The sequence below is a fragment of the Myotis nattereri genome (assembly GCF_964212035.1).
Source record: "Myotis nattereri genome assembly, chromosome: 2".
NCBI lineage: Eukaryota > Metazoa > Chordata > Mammalia > Chiroptera > Vespertilionidae > Myotis > Myotis nattereri.
The window spans coordinates 159287488-159308616 of record NC_138076.1 but is presented as its reverse complement, the minus strand read 5'-3'; the positions used below and the strand labels follow the sequence as shown (position 1 = coordinate 159308616).

The 21129-nt window shown below is 48.7% G+C and overlaps 1 protein-coding gene across 1 annotated transcript; it reads right to left on the bottom strand.

Annotated features, from left to right (window-relative positions):
- Window positions 1-53: 53 nt before the first annotated feature.
- B4GALNT1 (beta-1,4-N-acetyl-galactosaminyltransferase 1) lies at window positions 54-6481 on the bottom strand. Its single transcript, XM_081082547.1, is given in 14 exon segments — window positions 54-760; window positions 1139-1379; window positions 1653-1797; window positions 1799-1813; window positions 1815-1852; window positions 1855-1926; window positions 2272-2462; window positions 2606-2704; window positions 3680-3860; window positions 4227-4267; window positions 4688-4794; window positions 4929-5093; window positions 5630-5848; window positions 6424-6481. Coding segments are annotated over 13 exon segments (1731 nt in total). The 5' UTR covers window position 5848; window positions 6424-6481; the 3' UTR covers window positions 54-542.
- Between the last annotated feature and the right edge of the window lie 14648 nt (window positions 6482-21129).

Genomic DNA, 21129 nt, shown 5'->3' with positions numbered 1-21129 from the left:
CCCCTGGTGCCCCTTCCTCCATGCCCACAGCATTGCAGAGACACAACTAAAAATGCTTTCACCTGTGTGTTCACTGGCCCTCACCCCAGCTCCAGTCACCAGGTCTCTCCATAGGGGTGGGGGTGCGGCTGCAGCCGGTGCACAGTCCTGGATCCAGAGATGGGGGAGGCGGCACAGTCCTGGGGATACATGTTGGGGCCTTCCCCACCCACTCAGTCACCAGGAGATGAGTGTTTCCACTTTAGGTTCTTAGAGTCCTTTGGGCTCTTTGGCACTTGGACAGTGACTTCCCACCTCCATGAGAGGGGTGGAGGGAGGACTTGGCACTGGCTGTGGGACGAGTTACGGCTCCACCACACCCCTGGGCACTCACAGAAAGGAGGAGTGTCACCAGGACTAGCCCCTATTTGGGATCAGGTTCTGAAGGGGATTGGGGACAGTCAGTGGAGTGGTCACTGGGTAGTGAGTGGGGTTTGCTAGAAATTTCTGGCAGGGACAAGAAGGCAGGCCCAGCCTGTCCGTTGAAAGGCCCTGAGTGGCCATCACTCCGCAGTCATGCACTGCAGTTGGTGTTTGAAGAAGAGCAGGCGGTGTCTGGCCATGTGACTTCCGTCCAGTGATCCTGGGTAACGGTACCGGGCGTAAGTCTCTGTCCCAGGATCCCTTGATGTCCAAGGCAGCTTCAATTTGGATGCGTGATCCACAACGACGTCTGAGCAGGAGCCCACCCGCAGGGAACCAAGTCCATCCAGGAAGAATTCTGGGGGGGGGAGGGCGGGGGGGGGGGAGTACACAATGAAGCCTCTTGAGAGTGCAGAAGGCCAGCCCTCAGGGAGAAGTGGGATTTGGGGTATGGAGGGTGCGCATGCACACTATTTCTCAGGGCCAGGGAGTCGGGTAGAAGTGGCAGTGACAGTGGTAGGGAAGTTCAAGGTGGACCCAGCAGCTGTGTTGGGTGCGAAGGTTAACGTGGTGTGCAGGCCAGGGGGTAGAAGCTCTTTCTCTTGGTAAAACTTCGAAGAACTGCTCTAGGGGGGCTGGATGGCAGCCACGGGCTCCGCGGGGGTGCCCTTGGCGCCTTGCCGCAAGGAACCTCGCCTCGCAAGGGGAGACCCTGCCAGAAGAGGGCGCCACTCACCCAGGTGCGCCACACGGTTGAGACGGGGGTCGAAGCCGACCTCTCGTACTTTGTCGGTGCGTGCCAGGAAGAAGTTGACCACGCCGTCGGTGACCACGCAGCCCGGGAAGCCGATGAGCTCGTGGTGAAAGCCACGCTTTTGCCGGAGGCAGTTCCCGCGGCCTGGCGCGCCCGGCTCCACGCTCAACAGCTGCCGGTAGGTGGTGGCGAAGCCCGAGATCTCGCGCACAGCGCCCCCGACCTGCGGTGAATGGGAGGATGGCTCCAGGAGGGGCGAGGACTGGAAGGGGCAGGTCTGTGCTCCCTCCGCCTCCTCCCGTCACCCCACCCCGCCTCTCGTCCCCCGCGGTTCCCCTGCCCCGTCCTTTTCGATTCTACCCCGTCGGGACCTAGATGTAGCCCAGGCTCCGCTTCTTCATCCTCTCTTGTCCCAAAGGCTGGCTGCTCTCCGCCGAGGTCTTAAGCCCCTGGAAGCCCTCTGTCTCCACCCCACATCCTGCGGCCCCTCCCCTACCAGGTCCAACGGCGTCCGTTCCAGCACGTCCACAAGCCTCTCCAGCTGCGTCCGAGCCGTGAAGATAAAATCGTCGTCCACCCACAGTACGTACTTGGTGGTCACTTGCGACACGGCCAGATTCCGGCCTGCGAACCAGCCCTGGGAAGGGTATGTGTGGTTGGCGAAGCCGTGGTTAGGACAGACCCCTTGGCCACCTTTCCTTTTCACTCTTGATCACTCTAAACAGCCTGCACCCCTCTCCAAACTTCGAGTTCTTGTGAATGGCGGGGAGCTAGGTAAAAAAAATAGTTTCCCGTTATCAGAGGTCCTGAGTCAGTGTTGGGGGCGGCAGTCTTGGAATGCATTTAATTCCTAAGTGCATTCGTTCAACTATTTATCACGCACCCACTAGGTGCTGAGCACCATTCCACGAATGCAGCGCCAATAAGATAGACACGATGACACGATTTCTGCGTTCACAGAGCTTCCAGTCCAGGAAGCCTCGGGGTTAACAGGCATCCATCCCAGGGGTTCTGAGGCCGATAATCCCGGGAACCACTCACTACTCTGGAGACTGAGCGCGCGCGCCCCCTCCCGGTGCCCTGGGGCGCAGGGTTCCGTCCGGCCCGCTGCGCACCTTGCCAAAAGGCATGAGATAGTGCTCGACGTGGGGGCCGCTAATGACCTCCGGCTTGTCGCTGTCGTCGGCGATGATCACCGTGACGGTCGGGTAGAAGCGGCGGATGCTGGCGATGAGTGCCCGCAGCCGATTGTAGCGAAGGAAGGTCTTGGTGGCAATGGTGACCAGCGCGCTAACGTTGTACTGGGCTGGGAGTGAGGGGCAGAGTCAGGTGCAGACAAGGAGAGTGGATAGTGAGGAGCAAAAAGGCATCCATCTTCTCCCAGGCAGCCCTCTCCCAACTCGTTCCCCACCGGGGCTGCACCCATGTCCCTGCATGCACAAGCCTCACCTCCCTGTGGTGGAGACCCAGGTGGGTACAGCCGAGGGTTGGGGAGATGTCTTATGTGAATGGTGAAGGCCACCTCGTGTCCCTCGGTGGAGAACCGGACTGGGAAGAAAGGGCACGAAATGTGGAACAGCATTCTATTTTTAGTAAATGAATATTTAAGTGCTTATTCTGTGTATCACCTTTCTCAGCCCTGGTGGACAAGAACGCAATGTTCTCACCCCCATGGGACTTACATTCTAATGGATGGGAGAAAGATGAGAAAACATTTAATTTAAAGCTAACCTTCGCTGAGCATTTACTATGGGCCAGGCACTTTGTAAATGACCTTAAGTGGTAATTTAAATATGGACTCATTTAATCCCCACGATAGGAAGTAGGTTCCTACTACAGAAAAAGAAGGCACAGAGAAATTAAATAATCTGCCACATTTAGACAACGATTTAAGCAACCAAGCTGGAAGAGAAACCTAGTTAGCCTGGTTTCAGGTTAAGTAAATAAGAAAAGTTCAGATACTGGTAAATATTGAATAGAAAATAAGGCAAGTAATGTGATAGTGAAGAGGAGACATTTGAGCTGAGATCCAGATGACAAGAAGGAGCCAGCCATGCACACATCTGGGGGAAGAGCATTCTAGACAGAGGGAACGGCAAGGGCAGAGGTCCTCAATGGGAGCAGGTTTGGTGTAGTGAGCCTTGGCTGGTAGGTGCCTTTTGCTTGAAGTGGGAGCTTTGGGAGATAAAGCCCTTTGCCCTGTAGTAAGTGGTGGGCTGGGAATAGAGCTGGAGTCTTCTGGCTCCTGGGGCAGGTCACTTCCTGGGGCCCCCATGGTTGGCCTGAGGAGGGGACACACCCAAAGCTCAGATTTCCCTCTGGCCTGCTCTGGCCCCAGATGAACAAAGGCCTCTTCTCTCCCTCCCTGGCCTTGCTGGCCTAGCTGAAATGCCTATTGTGTGGCTGGGCAGCTCTGGCCATTGCCCGAGTATCTCCCACACCCTCTGCCATTTGCCTGACCCAGCCTTTCTGGGTTCTCTCTGTTCACCCAGACTGCCCCTACCTCCACCCAGCGCCTCGCACCTGTGTCTGCTGTGTTTGCCTGGTAGCTTCGGCTGCTGTAAGTGACCAGTTGCAGCTGCCGATTGAGTTGGTCCAGTCCTGAGCTGGTGAGGGTGAGGTTTGGCTGCCCCTCCCCTGTGAGAGTCACTCCAGTCACTTCCCCTGCCACGTCCCATGTGCCCAAGGAGGCAGTCAGGTTCACCTGGGAGCAAGTATTGGACAGCGCAGCGTTAGCCCCCAGACCTACCTCTTGCCGCCCTGATTCCTCCATCCCTCCTTTGGCAGCCCTGTTTCCCTCCCAGCATCCTTTTAAAAAAATATGTATTTTTTAATTGATTTCAGAGAGGAAGGGAGAGGGAGAGAAAGATAGAAACATCAATGATGAGAATCATTGATTGGCTACCTCCTGCACGCCCCCTACTGGGGATAGAGCCCGCAAACCAAGCATGTGCTCTTGACCGGAATCGAACCCAGGACCCTTCAGTCCGCAGACTGACGTTCTATCCACTGAGCCAAACCAGCTAGGGCCCTACCCATTTGGCCTCCCCATGCTCCTGTTTCTTCTCACCTGGTATACCTCCTGACCAGAAGCAGCCTGCAGGCTCAGCCCTGGGAGGAAGGGGGGAGATGAGAATCACAGACAACTTTGCTCACTATCTCTTCCCTTTTTCACAACACAGAACTCTTACCCCTTCCTCTTGTTGAGGCAGCGGGGCACAATGGCCGAAGTAGCCTAGAGTAATTGTTTAACTCCTTCACATCAAAGCAGTAGCCCTTCTATGGCCTGCTTTACCATAGATTCTTTTCTCCAGACTTCTCTAGTTGTAGTCTTCTGCAATTCCTGACCACCAAGAGTCCCTTCTGTCCCACCTCCCACCTCATGAACCCCCTACCGACCTCAAGTCCCTCTTTCATCAGAAGACCTGCGCCCGCCCCGCATTCCAATCTTCCCTCATCCTTCCCCACCCAGGCTCAGGCCCTGCCACTCCCACGGTGGCCTAGGTCATCCCCTAGGACCTTTCTCCCCACCTGGCACCAAGATGCTCCTGAGGGGCTGTACCTCCACACCCTGCACGGGGTATTGTAGGGGGCAGTTGGCAGGGGCAATGAGCAGTTGGTCAGCAGCAGACTGGCTCCTGTCCATGGAGGAGGGGAGGGGAAGGACAGAGGAAGAGTCAGGAGGAGAGGGGCTTTTCCTCCTGTCCCACCCACCCCCAGGCCGCCTACTGCTCTCCACCAGCGTAGTCATGCTTTCCTTTCATGCTGGTACCTTGAAAGGAAGGCCTGGAACTCCTGTTCCCTGGAGGCAGAGGCAGCCTTCAGCTCCTCAGGGTCAAAGGCCTTGGTGAAGTCAGTGGCTTGGACCTGCCTCTGGAAGGGGAGGTGAAGGCTCCCAGGGCTGGACTCACAACTGCAGTTGTTACGAGACAGCAGCCTGGAGCAGGGGGGAGGGTCATCAGAGCCCAGCCATACAGCTCCATTCACACCGCAAAACATTTTCACAGCGCCCTTCAACCCTGCCCAGCCAATATCTGTCCCCCTAAACACTGCTCTCCAAATAGTCCCTGGGAGAGGGGGACCCTAAATAGGATGAACTACTCCTAAATCAGGATTTCACAGAGGTGCCGAACAGCGCCAAACTGCTAAGATGGCAGGGTTTTCCACCCACCGCTCAGGACCCCATCGCTCAGGACCCCATCGGGGAGTCCTTTATGTGGACATCGTAAAGAGTTTCGGGGCCACCCCCTGACTGCACACCCACCCTTCCCCACCACTGTGACAGGGTTCAGGAAGGGCAGATTTCCCCCCAGGCCAAGACTCAATAGCCCCCTCCACCTCCCACCTCACCCCCACGACCAGCCAACCAGCTGGGGAAACCCAGGCATGAGAGCTCAGCGGTGGAGGAAACAAAAGCGCCCCCCCCCCCTCCAAAGTGAGTGACGCACTGTGGCCACCACTCCTGGCACTCACCCCACCACTTGCTCCTTGATCCTGACGGGGATGTGGGCATAGCGGGGCTCAGGGGCGAGGTCTGGCAGCTCTGGCCTGGGGGGACCCTGCAGGGGCGCCCACAGCGACAGAGGTATCCGCAGGTCCGAGGTATCCCGGGTCCTAGCGTACAGGAGCCCCAGCGAGGCGCCGACGAGCAGCAGAGCAAGCACACAGAGGGCCCTGCGGCCCAGCCGCATCCTGGGTGGGCAGTCGGGGGTGGGGGATGGGGGGTGAGGAAGGTGGGGCGGAAAGGCGTGGACAGACCCTGATACCCCCGCCCTGCTTCCCGGGGCGCTGTCCACATTTTGCGCGCTAGGATTTGTACGGCGAATCGTCACTCCCTACGCACTCCCCTCACTCCCCCGGCCTTGTGTCCCCCAGCCTTCTTCTCGCCTCTCCCGCATCTCCGTCTCCTCTAACACCCGAGGCCCAGCATCCTGATGCGAGGGACCTTTGGATGCGGAGGTTTCCACGCGGCCGCGCATAAGTAGAAGAGCCCCGCTTTCTTAAGGCAGCGGAGGCCCCCAAGCTCGTCGGCCCCCCACCCCCACCCCGAGCCCGCGCATCCCCCCACTCTTCGGTCACCTGGCCCCGGGTGTGCTACAAAGAGCGGCTCCACACCTTGCCTGTCATGAAAAATGCAGAATCACGCCCGCGCTACGGGGTGCCCCCGGCGGAGGTGACCTGGCGAGTGGCCTCGGGGGCACCGAGTGGACGCGCGCGTGCGCCTCCTCCCACCTTCAGCTCGGCCCGCACCCGGCCAGGGCACTAACCTGTCTAACGCTCTCAGGCCGCGGCAAGATTTCGCTCCGGGCGGCGCCAGGCTCTCAGCCCCGGCCGGGGGGTCCTCATGAGGCTGGCGGCGGCCAGATGGGAGAGCCGGGCGTGAGCCTGAGCGCGTGGAGGATCCTCCTGCCTCCCCCGCGCGCCAGAGCCCTCCCGCCTCCGACTCCCTGGGCTTTGTAGATTACGGTGCCGGGGTGGTTCTGGGCGTTTCCTGCCAGGGTGGCGGACGGCCTTGAGAAACCGCCACACGGAGTGGAGATACCAGCGCCAGGGAACAAAGCCAGGGCTCCCCTGTCTCCCTGGCTCGGGAGGGCTCGGGCCGCCGCCGGCGCTTCAGATCAGGGCGCCGCGCGGCTCCGCTTCAGGCTCGTTGCGGCGCCGGCTTCGGCGACGCGCGGGGAATGCGGGCGCCTTCTGGTGGGAACCGAGCACATTGCGGGGGCCCGAAGCCGGCGCCCAGAGGTCCTTCTCCCTACACCCCCCACCCCAACCTACCTCTGAACGGTTGGGGGCATCTCGATGTCGGCACCAAACCCTATTCTCTGCCCTATTCGTTAGGAGCCTCTTTCTCATCGTTGATTGGTGTTAATTTTCATCCCGAGCTTTGACATCTTCCTTTGCTAGTTTGTCTTTTGTGAGAGTCTCGTGTGTGTGTGTGTGTGTGTGTGTGTGTGTGTGTGTGTGTGTGTGTGTTTCTTGGTTAGGGTTCATTGTAGATGACAGAAACCACGCTAGGGGGTGATTGCTGGGTCTTAGGTAGCTTTCAGTGTGGTTGGGGGGTTGGTTTTTGCATGGGTGATATACCTTCCATAGCACGTGGTCACAATGACTGGCAAAGCCGCTGACAATTGATGGGCTAAATGTCCTACAATGAATAGAACAGACCTATGTAAGAAAGACTTGCCCTTCTGTTAAACAGGACAAGGGTCTCAAGGGTCTGGGCCAGCAATTTTCAACCATTTTAAAAAATATTGTTTTATTGATTTCAGAGAGGAAGGGAGAGGGAAAGAGAGATAAAAACATCAATGATGAAAGAGAAACACTGATTGGCTGCCTCCTGCACACACCCCCCCCCCCCTCCACTAGGAATCCAGCCAAGGAATCCAACCTTGACCTCCTAGTTCAAAGGTTAATGCTCAACCACTGAGCCACACAGGCTGGGCATTTTCAACCTTTAAAAAAAAAAATCTCATGTCACACATAAACTAATTACTAAAATTCTACAGCACACCAAAAAGTATATTTTTTGCTGACAAAAAGTAGGTATAATTTTGATTCATTTACACCAGACGGCTGTCATTGTGTTGGCAGTTGTCATTTTAAACATTTGACAATCTAAAGGAAAAGAGGTCAGTGCCTCAAGTATTGCATGTTTAAAAAAATTTTGCGGAATTGTTGAAAATCGTTTGTCTGGGCCATCCTTACGAAATGCTATTCTTGCTAAATGTTAAAATGTTGCAAAATATTTTTCAGACCAACTGCAACAGTATAAGTTTCACAGGAACCACTCTGATAAGTGTAGGGAACTGCAGAAATGAAATCTACATGTAATTGGGCAAATAGTGTATATAAGCAATGGCTAAGCCTCCCTTCCCAGAGGCAGAGCTTTGGCTATGCATCCTGTCTTTTTTACTTGCTGCAAGTAAATAAGAACTACCTTGCAACAACTAGTTCTTGTTTTTTGTTTGTTTGTTCATTTTTAAATATATTTTATTGATTTTTTACAGAGAGGAAGGGAAAGGGATAGAGAGTTAGAAACATCGGATCAGCTGTCTCCTGCACACTCCCCACTGGGGATGTGCCCGCAACCAAGGTACATGCCCTTGACCGGAATCAAACCTGGGACCGTTCAGTACGCAGGCTAACGCTCTATTCACTGAGCCAAACCGGTTTCGGCTAGTTCTTGTTTTTGAATAGAGCACCCCAAGGAGCAAACCTCTTGAGTTTGGTCACAAGTTTGGTAACTCAGATGGGACTCTTTTTTTTTCTTTCTTTCTTTTTGGATGGCCCTCTCTTAAAAGAACTCCTTGTCAAGAAGACTGCAGCAGCACTCCTCACCTGCGTCTCCACTGGACCAAGGATCTGTTCCGTGGGAGACTCCGCTGTCTGGCCTGCCTCCACAGCAAGTGGACCTGTTTCACTCGACGCGTTGGCCCCAGTGGCCACTTTAATGAGTGTTTCTTTTCCCGTTTTGGGTATAGGGTTGTTGGAAAGATAGTTTCAGTTCTGGTGTGTGCTTGGTTTCTGATTGGTTGGGCAGGACTCAGGGCCTGAATTAGGTCTAACTCTGGAGGGTTGAGGAACACCTGTGGGGCAATACATGACATCCTTGAGTAACAGTCTCTGGTCTGGTTGTCTGTCTGTCCTGCAGAAGGTGGATTTTGTTCTTTGTGTGGACATTTGTGTTTGCCTTATTTGTCTTATATGTAAATGTGCTGGCTATGGGAAACTCACATTTGATCCCTGAATGGAGCCCTTTGGGGTACATCCTTCAGAATTGGATAAAAAGAACCCTGTTTATTTGACTTAAAGAAATTAAAGTGCTCATATAAATTAAGAAATATAGTGCTCGACTGGTGTGGTTCAGCAGTTGAGCATCAACCTGTGAACCAGGATGTCACGGTTTGATTCCTGGTCAGGGCACATGCCTGGGTTTCGGGCTCAAACCCTAGTAGGGGGCATGCAGGAAACAACCGATCAATGATTCTCTCTCATCATTGATGTTTTTTCTCTCTCTCTCCCTCTCACTTCCTGTCTGAAATCAATTTTTTAAAAGGTATGACTCATTTGTTATTTTTAAAAAAGTAATTTACTGATATCCTGTCCATTCATAAAGAGCATATAGCTGCAAGGATGGTTTTGAGATCACTGACTCTGAGCAGGTGCAGTCATGCATTTTCTTGTGTCAGAGCCTAATCAAGGAGCTCAACTTCTGAGTAGCAGCTCATTAGCTCCCCTCCTCTCCTCTGGGAGTGGGGCAGGTCAAAGTGAGAAAGATTGCTCTCTTTATCCATAGGCAAGATGAGGTGCTTCTAAGCTGTGTCCCCTCCTTGGGGAGTGGCCCCCACTCAGCCTGGGCACAGGCCCTCTGGTTTTGGGGGGGTCTTCTGACTGGCAGTGGAATGGGCTGACCTGGGTGCTTGCCCAGCTGTGGGAGCAGCAGGGTGGAGCAGCCCAGTGCTCTGTCACAGCCACGGGCAGCCATTGACATTTAGGAACAGAATGCTGAGTTGGAAGGGAGACGAGTGCAGGGAAGCCACCCCACCCAGAACCTTCCTTTTAGCGGCTGGGTCTGAATTGTGGCGTGTGAGTCAAGCTGTGAAACCAGGCAGGGTCGGCCTGTCCTTTGCCTCTCTCAGTCCCCCCTGTTTGAGATACGGGGGAGGCCTTCTCAGCCCATCTTCTCTAGGCAAAGTCCTGGGGAGCCGGAAGTTAGAGGGCTGAGAGGCGCCAGGATGTATAAGGGCAGTAGGAGGTACCACTGCTACGTGTGGGTATCAGCGACCCAAGAGAAGAGGCGAGGCAAAGCGGTGCCTTGTGTGAGCAGCCCCTGTGGCATCGCTGACATTCTTACTTTGACCTCCTGTTTCATCCTGATTTGAATAACCGGAGCCTGCAGTTGTTTCAGTCTTCACTTTCAGTCTTGAGTTCCTGTTTCCAAAATGGGCACAGAGGGTGGAGGAGCCACAGTCTGTGAAGGGTGGAAACTGTGGGTTACATAGACCTCTGGTGATCTGCTCATCTTCAGGCTTGTCCCAGTACGCAATGGGCAGTGGGTTTGGGGGCAAAGAGGTTGCAAGTAAGTGTGTTCTCCCTGCCACCATGAGTGGCTTTTCTGTGGTGCCTTGTCCCAAGAGAGCAGGTGCAGAGGGCCATGTCAGGACTTCCTCCCCATCTGCTCTCCCTGCCAGGCAAGTGAAGCTCTACTTGGCCCCATGGCAAACATCACTGTGCTTGAGGAACCATGGGTCACCGACCGGCTATTGTATAGAACTGTCATATCTGGCATCCCTTTCCCCCCTGGGATTGCTGTGCTTCCCCCACTAGGCTCACCCTTTTGGCATGGCCACTTCCTGCCCAGATCCTACCTGTCCTTCCAAGTCCTAGGTACATCTGGCCGCTCAGTAAGTGTCCTGGATCATATGGGAAAAGATTTAAATACAACAGCACCTTCCCCCTTCTCTCCCTTGTTGGCATCTTTGTCCTGAGGTAGGCTATCACTCTGACCCAACAGGGTGGGAGTTTCTGAGTGGCAGGATCCCAATCTCCTTGATTTTCCCCTACTTCTGCCTCACCTCTTCTGGCACATGTCTCCTGTTGAATGGTGCTGTCCTTATGCACTTCTGTTCTCAGGAATCCAAGAACCTAGGGGACATTCATAAATCAGGCAGCCAGAGAATTTCACTCCTCCAGCTCAGAGACGTACTCAGTCATGTTCAGCAGGTAGCAGTCACAGAAATATGACTTGTCCCTATTCCCTCAAGAATGAGGAATAAAAAAATCTGGCAGGGGGAGCAGCGGGCGGGGGCTGGGGGGCTGGCTGGTTTGACTCAGTTGTTTGGATTGTTGTCACCCTTACACCAAAAGGTGGGGGGTTCAATTCCCGGTTAGGGCACATACCCAGGTTGCAAGTTTGATCATCAGTTGGGGCACATGTGGTAGGCAACCTGATCGATATTTCTCACATCAATGCTTCTCTCTCACCCCCCTCCCTTCCTCTCTGTAAAATCAATAATAAAAATTTTTTAAAACCTTTAAAAAAAATCTAAGGGAGGAATTCTTAGGTAGGACAAGGGTCTCAAGGTCTAGGCCAGCCATGGGCAAACTACGGCCCGCGGGCCGGATCCAGCCCGTTTGAAATGAATAAAACTATTGAAAAAAAAGACTGTACCCTTTTATGTAATGATGTTTACTTTGAATTTATATTAGTTCACACAAACACTCCATCCATGCTTTTGTTCCGGCCCTCCGGTCCAGTTTAAGAATCCATTGTGGTCCTCGAGTCAAAAAGTTTGCCCACCCCTGGTCTAGGCCATTCTTACTATATGCTATCCTTGCTAAATATTAAAATACTAGAGGCCCAGTGCATGAAATTCATGCACGGGTAGGGTCCCTAATGGCTGCTGGCCGCTGACCAGAGCCTTCCTACGTTCCGCACCACCCCCTGGTGGTCAGCGCACGTCAAAGCGAGTGATCAAACTCCCAGTCAGTCGAACTCCCGAGGGGACACTTTGCATATTAGGCTTTTATATATATAGATAGCATACCCCGCTGCAACCTGAACCCCAGCAGGCTGGGTGTTCACCTGTCACGCCTCCTCCTGCAGTGCCCTCCCCACTGCTTCCCTTTTGGAACTCCAAACCCGGCGTCCCAACGAGGATGTGTGCCCAAGCTGCCATCTAGCTCTCTAATGCCAGCACCACCTACAGCTCTAGTAGAAGGAGAAGGGGGCAGGTAAGTAAGGAGGTCTCTGTACCACAACTCATACAAAGCAAACTACCTGTAAATTGACGGTGGTAAAGCACCAAGGAAGCAACTGGCTGCAAAAGCCACTTGCAAAAGTGTGTTCCCTATGCTGGAGGGGTGAAGAAACCTCATTGCTACAGGCCTGCTACAATGACACTCTGTGAAATGAGACATTATTAGGAGTCCACTGAACTTCTGATTCACAAAATTCCCTTCCAGGGTCTGGTGCGAGAAGTAGCTCAGGACTTCAAATCAGATCTGTGCTTTCAGAGTGCAGTTATTGGCACCTTGAAGGAGGCAAGTGAGGCCTGTCTGGTTTTTGAAGACACCAACCTCTGTGCTATCCATACCAAACTTGTAACAATTATGCCAAAAGACACCTAGCTAGCACTCCGCATACATGAAGAAAGTGCTTAGGAATTCACTGTGATGGAAAACATTTCATTCTTTTTTTCTGTTATTCTTCTTTTTTTTTTTAATCCTCATCTGAGGACATATTTATTGATTTTTAGATAGAGAGGGAGAGGGAGAGAGAGAGAGAGAGAGAGAGAGAGAGAGAGAGAGAGGAGAACATAGATGTGAGAGAGATATCCATCAGTTGCCTACTTCATGAGCCCTGATGGGGACCAGGGATCGAACACACATCCCTGGTATGGGCCCTGATGGAAACAAACCTGCAACTTTTCATTGTACTGGGTGATGCTCCAACTAACTGAGCTACACTGCTCAGGGCTTTTGTGTTCTTTACTTTTTTTGAAAAAAGTTTAATTTTTGTGTTGAGATAAATTATCTTCACTTATATCAGCTAACTTCATAAAAGAGAGGTTAGAAGGAAGAGTGTTTATACAATATTTATGATGAAATTATATATTTAGCATGATATTATATAATCTGTGCTAAAAGTCTGTAGAGAGCGCCTGGGAAGGCACATGGGCATTTCTTTAATTATTGTCAGCTGAATCCAGTGGCTTTGGCAAAGCCACATCCTGGAAACATGCTTTGCCAGAGGCAGGAGTGTTGTCAGCTTGACCTTCAGCCCAGGTGCCAGGGGGTGGGTTTTGTATTTAAATCCAGCCAAGCACCAGGAATGAATATGACTCGGGCCCACCCAAGAATGCACATAATCTCCTCTGTCTTGACTTTTAGTAAAACTTCCTGGTTTTTTGCTGTAAAAATAAAAACGCTGTATTGGCTCTGGGTCCCTGTCCCTGCCTCTCCATCAGAAGACAGTGTTCCTCAGCAGCCACGTGAGGAGGCCGCCCCAGTTCAAGGAGTAGCAGCTGCATGTGTAGCCTGCCCCCATCCAAGGAACAGCAGCTTGGTGATCAGCACACCCTCTGTCTGAGGAACAACAGCTGTGTGTGAAGCCTCCCCCACCCAGCCAGAGGAGCCACCAAAGCTGTGAACAGCACCCACCAAAGGAGCTGCTGCCAACTAAGGAGCAGCTGCTACTACAACCGCCCGAGGAGCAACCACAGCCCGAAGAGCCACTACCACCCAAGGAGCAGCCCCTGAACGACTCAGCATCTAGATATGTCGGTGAGATCAAACATAGGTAGACAAAGAAACCCCCAAAGGAAAGAAAAGGAGGACTCGCCAGAAAAGCAGCTAAGTGAAACAGAGGCATGCAACATGACAGAAAAAGAATTCAGATTAAGGGTCCTAGAATGCATAAACCAGATGGACGAAAAAATCAACAATTTATGCAAGAATCAAGAAGAAACGGATGAAAAAAATCAACAACTTATGTAAGAATCAAAAAGAAATGGATGAAAAAATCAATAACTTATGTAAGAACCAAGAAGAAATGAAGAGTGAAATAGCTGCAATAAAAAACACCATTGAAAGTTTCAACAGTAGACTAGGAGAAGCGGAGGACAAAATTAGCGAATTAGAAGACAGGGAAACAAAACACACCCAAACTGAACTGCAATTGGAGAAAAAAATTAAAAGACAGGAGGAGAGCCTAAGGGAGCTATGGGACAACATGAAACGAAACAACATACAAATAATAGGGGTGCCAGAACAACAGAAAGAGGAACAAGGGTTAGAAAACCTATTTGAAGAAATAATATCAGAAAACTTCCCTGAGGTGGGGAAGAAAAAAGTCACACAAGCACAGAGAGTCCCAAACAAGGTGAACCCGAAAAGACCCACACCAAGACACATCATAATTGCCATGGCAAATGTTCAGGACAAAGAGAATCTTAAAGGTTGCAAGAGAAAGACGAAAAGTTACATACAAGGGATCTCCCATTAGATTATCAAATGATTTCTCAACAGAAACACATCAGGCCAGAAAAGAATGGATGGAAATTTACAAAATGATGCAAAGCAAAGGACTGAATCCAAGAATACTCTATCCAGCAAGGCTATCATTCAAAATTGAAGGGGAAATAAGAAGCTTCACAGACAAAAAAAGGCTAAGGGAGTTTATCACCACCAAGCCAGCAATGCAAGAAATGCTAAAGGGACTGGTGTAAAAAGAAGAAATAAAACGCTAAGAAAGAAAACATGGACAAAAAATAGAAATGGCTACAAACAAGTACCTTTCAATAATAACTTTAAACGTAAATGGACTAAATGGTCCAATCAAAAGACATCAAGTGGCTGAATAGATAAAAAAAAAAAAAAAAAAAAAAAACATGACCCATATATCTGCTGTCTACAAGAGACCCACCTCAGAATAAGGGACTCAGACTGAAAGTGAAGGAATGGAAAAATATCTTACAGACAAATGGAAATGAAAAAAAAGCTGGGGTAGCAATACTTTTATCAGACAAAATAGACCTCAAAGTGAAGGCCATAACAAGAGATAAGGAAGGCCACTTCATCATACTAAAGGGATCAATACAACAAGAGTATATAACCCTAATAAACATATATGCACCCAATGCAGGAGCACCCAAATACATAAAAAAAACTCCTGGAAGATATCAAGGGAGAGATCGACAACAATACAATCATAAAGTCCCCTAATCATAGTAGGGGACTTTAATACACCACTGACATCACTGGATAAATCCTCTACACAAAAAATTGGCAAAGAAACAGCAATCCTAAATGACTCACTAGATCAGATGGACTTAATTGACATCTTCAGAACATTTCACCCCAAAGCCAGAGAATATACGTTCTTCTCAAGTGCTCATGGGACATTTTCAAAAATAGACCACATATTGGGTCACAAACAAAGTCTCCCCAAATTCAAGAAGATTGAAATCATACCAAGCATCTTCTCAAACCACAATGGCATAATATTAGAAATAAACTACAATGAAAACAACCCAAAATACTCAAACACTTGGAAGCTGAATAGCATGTTATTAAATATTGATTGGCTTACCAATGAGATCAAAGAAGAAATTAAAAACATCCTGGAAACTAATGACAATGAAAACACAACAATCCAAAACCTATGGGACACAATGAAGGTAGTCCTGAGAGGGAAGTTTATAGCTCTACAAGCCTACCTCAAAAAAACAAGAAAAAATGGTAGTAAATCATCTAACTCTACATCTCAAAGAATTAGAGAGCAAAAAGAAAAGCCCAGAGTGAGCAGAAGGAAGGAGATATTAAGGTTAGAGGAGAAATGACATATAGACCAAAAAAACAATACATAAAATCAATGAAATCAAGAGCTGGTTCTTTGAAAGGATAAACAAGATTGATGAACCTCTAGCTAGGCTCACCAAGAAGCAAAGAGAGAGGACCCAAATAAACAAAATCAGAAATGATAGAGGCGAAATAACAACAGACCCCACAGAAATACAAATGATTGTTAAAAAATACTATGGACAACTCTATTCCAACAAACTAGACAACCTGGAGGAAATGGACATATTCCTAGAAAAATACAACATTCCAAAACTCAATCAGGAAGAATCTAAAAATCTCAACAGGCCAATAACTATGGAAGAAATTGAAGCAATCATCAAAAAGCTTCCAGCAAACAAACGCCCAGGACCAGACGGCTTCACAGGGGAGTTTTACCAAACATTCAAGGAAGAACTAAAACCTATCCTCCTCTGCCGGGGTCCAACCCCAGCAGGTCCAGGGGTTCCCCATAGGTGAGGACGGAGTCGGCGAAGAAGGAATGGCATGGAGACGGAGTTCAGTTGATCAGCAGCCTAGCCAGGATCTCTAGCCAGGATCTCTAGCCAAGTTCTGGTCTGGATCTCCAGAGAGGTTCTGCTTAGGATCTCCAGCCAGGTTCTGTGTCCATGTTGTCTTGCTAGGTTCTCCAGCCAGGTACTCCAGGTTCTCCAGCCAGGTTCTGTAGCCAAGTTCCCCCGCTAGGTTCTCCAGTCAGGTTCTGTCCAGGTTCTCCAGCCAGGTTCAGTCACCAGGTTCTAGTCAGGTTCTCTTGCCAATTTCTGTAGTCAGGTTCAGTCCAGGATCTTTTGCCATGTTCTCTTGCTAGGTTCTGTCTCTAGGTTCTGAGGCCAGTTTCTGTCCAGGATCTTTTGCCATGCTCTCTCCAGCGAAGTTCTTCTGTCTCTAGAGAACGTTCTGTGTAGGTTCTGTGCCTAGGTTCTGTCTCTCAGTTCTGTCTCCTGCTGTCTTGTTACATCTGTATTTATACCAGTTGATTCAATCCTATCAATCTCTATTCCAAAGGTTAGGGCGTTTCTTATCTCCATTCCAGGGAGTAAAGATTATGTAGCTTAAGCATGATTGTTCGTAGTTAAAGTGATTAATTACCCGCCTGGCACTTAGTTGAGGGTTTTATTCCCTCCCTAACTTCAGGGGAAAATCCCTACCTGGGGAAACAATCTTTCTCAGAGAGGAGACCTTGGTTAAAACACATAGTGCCAAGAAGGTGAGCGAACATTTTAAGAACAGTATGCCATATATGCCAGGTCCTTTGAAACAGCAAGGATGGACCGGCTCCCGGCACTCCTCAGACTACTACAAAAAATTCAAGAGGAAGGAACACTTCCAAGCTCATTCTATGAAGCCAGCATCACCCTAATACCAAAACCAGGTAAAGACAACACAATGAAAGAGAATTACAGGCCAATATCCCTCATCAACATAGATGCCAAAATCCTCAACAAAATCTTAGCAAATCGGATCCAGCAGTACATCAGAAAGATCATACACCATGACCAAGTAGGATTTATCCCAGGGATGCAAGGATGGTACAATATCCGCAAATCAATAAATGTGATACATCATATAACAAATTGAAAGAAAAAAACCACGTAGTCATATCAATTGATGCAGAAAAAGCATTTGACAAAATCCAACACCCATTTTTGATAAAAACTCTCAGCAAGGTTGGAATAGAAGGATCATACCTCAACATAATAAAAGCCATATATGACAGGCCCACAGCCAACATCATACTCAATGGACAAAAACTAACACCATTTCCCCTAAGAACAGGAACAAGACAGGGATGCCCACTCTCACCACTCCCGTTTGACATAGTACTGGAAGTATTAGCCATTGCAATTAGACAAGAAGGAGAAATAAAAGGCATCCAAATTGGAAAAGAAGAAGTAAAACTGTCCTTATTTGCAGATGACATGATATTATACATAAAAAACCCTAGACTCCATCAAAAACACTATTAGACTTAATAAATGAATCTGGCAGTGTAGCAGAATACAAAATTAATGCCAAGAAATCTATGGCATTTCTATACACCAATAGTGAACTTACAGGAAGAGAGACTAAAAAAACAATCCCATTTACCATTGCACCAAAAAAATTAAGATACCTAGGAATAAAGTTAACTAAAGAGGTAAAAGACCTCTACTCAGAAAACTACAGAACGTTGAAAAAAGAGATAGAGGAAGACATAAACAGATGGAAGAACATACCATGTTCTTGGATTGGTAGAATCAACATCATTAAAATGTCCATACTACCCAAAGCAATCTATAAATTCAACACACTTCCCATTAAAATACCAACGGCATATTTCACAGACCTAGAACAAACTCTCCAAAAATTCATCTGGAATAAAAAATGACCCTGAATAGCTGCAGTGATCCTGAGAAAGAACAAAGTAGGTGGGATCTCAATACCAGATATCAAGCTGTATTACAAAGCCACTGTTCTCAAAACTGCCTGGTACTGGCACAAGAACAGACATATAGATCAATGGAATAGAATAGAGAGCCCAGAAATGGACCCGAACCAATATGCTCAATTAATATTTGACAAAGGAGGTAAGAACATACAATGGAGTCAAGATAGTCTCTTCAATAAATGGTGTTGGGAAAATTGGACAGATACATGCAAAATATGAAACTAGACCACCAAGTTACACCATAGACAAAAATAAACTCAAAATGGATAAAGGACTTAAATGTACGACGGGAAAACATAAAAATACTAGAAGAATCCAAAGGCAACAAAATCTCAGACATATGCCGAAGCAATTTCTTCACTGATACAGCTCCTAGGGCATTGGAAACTAAAGAGAAAATAAACAAATGGGACTACATAAAAATAACAAGCTTCTGCACAGCAAAAGAAACCATCAACAAAACAACAAGAAAGCCCACTGCATGGGAAAACATATTTGCCAATGTTATCACTGATAAGGGTTTAATCTCCAACATTTATAGGGAACTCATACAACTTAACAAAAGGAAGATAAACAATCCAATAAAAAAAAATGGGCAAAGGACCTAAATAGACACTTTTCAAAAGAGGACATTCAGAAAGCCAAGAGACATATGAAAACATGCTCAAAGTCACTAATCATCCGAGAGATGCAAATCAAAACAACAATGAGGTACCATCTCACACCTGTCAGAATGGCTTTCATCAACAAATCCACAAATGACAAGTGCTGGAGAGGATGTGGAGAAAAAGGAACACTTGTGCACTGCTGGTGGGAATGCAGACTGGTGCAGCCACTATAGAAGACAGTATGGAGTTTCCTCAAAAAACTAAAAATGGGACTCCCATATTACCCCATGATTCCACTTCTAGGAATATATTCCAAGAAAACAGAAACACCAATCAGAAAGGATATATGCACCCCTATGTTCATAGCAGCACAATTCACCATAGCTAAGATCTGGAAACAGCCTAAGTGCCCATCAGTAGATGAGTGGATTAGAAAACTGTGGTACATCTACACTATGGAATACTATGCTGCTGTAAAAAAGAAGGAATTCTTACCATTTGCAACAGCATGGATGGAACTGGAGAGCATTATGCTAAGTGAAATAAGCCAGTCAATGAAGGAAAAATACCACATGATCTCACTCATTTATGGATAATAAAGACCATTATAAACTTATGAACAAAAATAGATACAGAGGCAGAGCAGCCTCGAACAAAGTGTCAAAGTACAGTGGGAAGGCCGGGGAGGGTTTCGGGGCTGGAGGGGGGAGGGGGTAAGAGATCAACCGAAGGACTTGTATGCATGTATATAAGCATAACCAATGGACATAAGACACTGAGGGGTAGGAGAGGCCAGGGGATTGTCAAGGGCGGGGAAAAAAGGAGACATATGTAATACTCTTTGTAATACTTTAAGCAATAAAACAATAAAATAAAAAAAAGAAGACAGTGTTCCCACCCAGCCCCAGCTTTTTCCTTCCATCTCTGTGTCTGTCTCTTTCATTTTCTCAATCCCCAACCGCCCCTACTCAGGAACTGGACCGCTCTCTTGCCATGCTGAACGCGGAGAAGAGAGACATATTTACAAAAGGCATTTTATTTCCTTTCGTAGGAATTTTAGTTGCATTAGTATTTTTCATTGAAAATAAAATAATTAAGAAATATTGCCGAGAGAGAGAACCAAGATGGCGGCATAGGTTAACGCCGGAGTTTGCTGCTTTGAACAACTACTTCAAAAGTGAAACTAAAAGACAGAGGGACATCACCCAGAACCACTGGAACGCTGGCTGAGTGGAAGTCCTACAACTAGGAGTAAAGAGAAACGCACATGGACACTCAGAGGAGGCGCAGTGCTGAAGTCAAATTCTGAGGTGCGGAGTGCGCGCGCGGAGCGGGCTGGTGGCGGAGGGTGCGGTTGGCGTTTTCAATCCGGAGGGAGTCGCAGACTCTGAGCTCCAGATCCGGGCGAGTCTTTAGGGACCCAGACTCAAACGGGAGAAGCGGGACTGCCTGGCTTTGGTCAGAGCGAGTGCAGCTTTCCCTCCGAGCTTTGCAGCCATTGCTGGGACTCAGAGAGGCAGAGCCCCTGGGGACAGGACTGAGAGCGGCCATAACTGCTCTCTCAGGCCCACCCTGTTGATCCTGTGCGACCAGCCCCGCCCAAGCCCTGCACAGAGGCATTTGCCGGATAGCCTCAGGCAAACGCCAGATTAGCACCTCCCTAGAGGACAGAAGTTCTCTCACTGCTGACACAGCTGATTCTCATAGCCACTTGGCCTGGAGGGCAAACCCTCCCTGGAATTAGCTACAAGGCTGCACACAAAGGCCACTAGGGGGTGCACCAAGGAAGCATAACAAAATGCAGAGACAAAGAAACAGGACAAAATTGTCAATGGAAGATCTAGAGTTCAGAACCACACTTTTAAGGTCTCTCAAGAACTGTTTAGAAGCCGCCGATAAACTTAATGAGATCTACAAGAAAACTAATGAGACCCTCGATGTTATATTGGGGAACCAACTAGAAATTAAGCATACACTGACTGAAATAAAGAATATTATACAGACTCCCGGCAGCAGAACAGAGGAGCGCAAGAATCAAGTCAATGATTTGAAATGCGAGGAAGCAAAAAACACCCAACCGGAAAAGCAAAATGAAAAAAGAATCCAAAAATGCGAGGATAGTGTAAGGAGCCTCTGGGACAGCTTCAAGCGTACCAACATCAGAATTATAGGGGTGCCAGAAGATGAGAGAGAGCAAGATATTGAAAACCTATTTGAAGAAATAATGACAGAAAACTTCCCTCACCTGGTGAAAGAAATGGACTTACAGGTCCAAGAAGCGCGGAGAACCCCAAACAAAAGGAATCCAAAGAGGACCACACCAAGACACATCATAATTAAAATGCCAAGAGCAAAAGACAAAGAGAGAATCTTAAAAACAGCAAGAGAAAGAAACTCAGTTACCTACAAGGGAATACCCATACGACTGTCAGCTGATTTCTCAACAGAAACTTTGCAGGCCAGAAGGGAGTGGCAAGAAATATTCAAAGTGATGAACACCAAGAACCTACAACCAAGATTACTTTATCCAGCAAAGCTATCATTCAGAATTGAAGGTCAGATAAAGAGCTTCACAG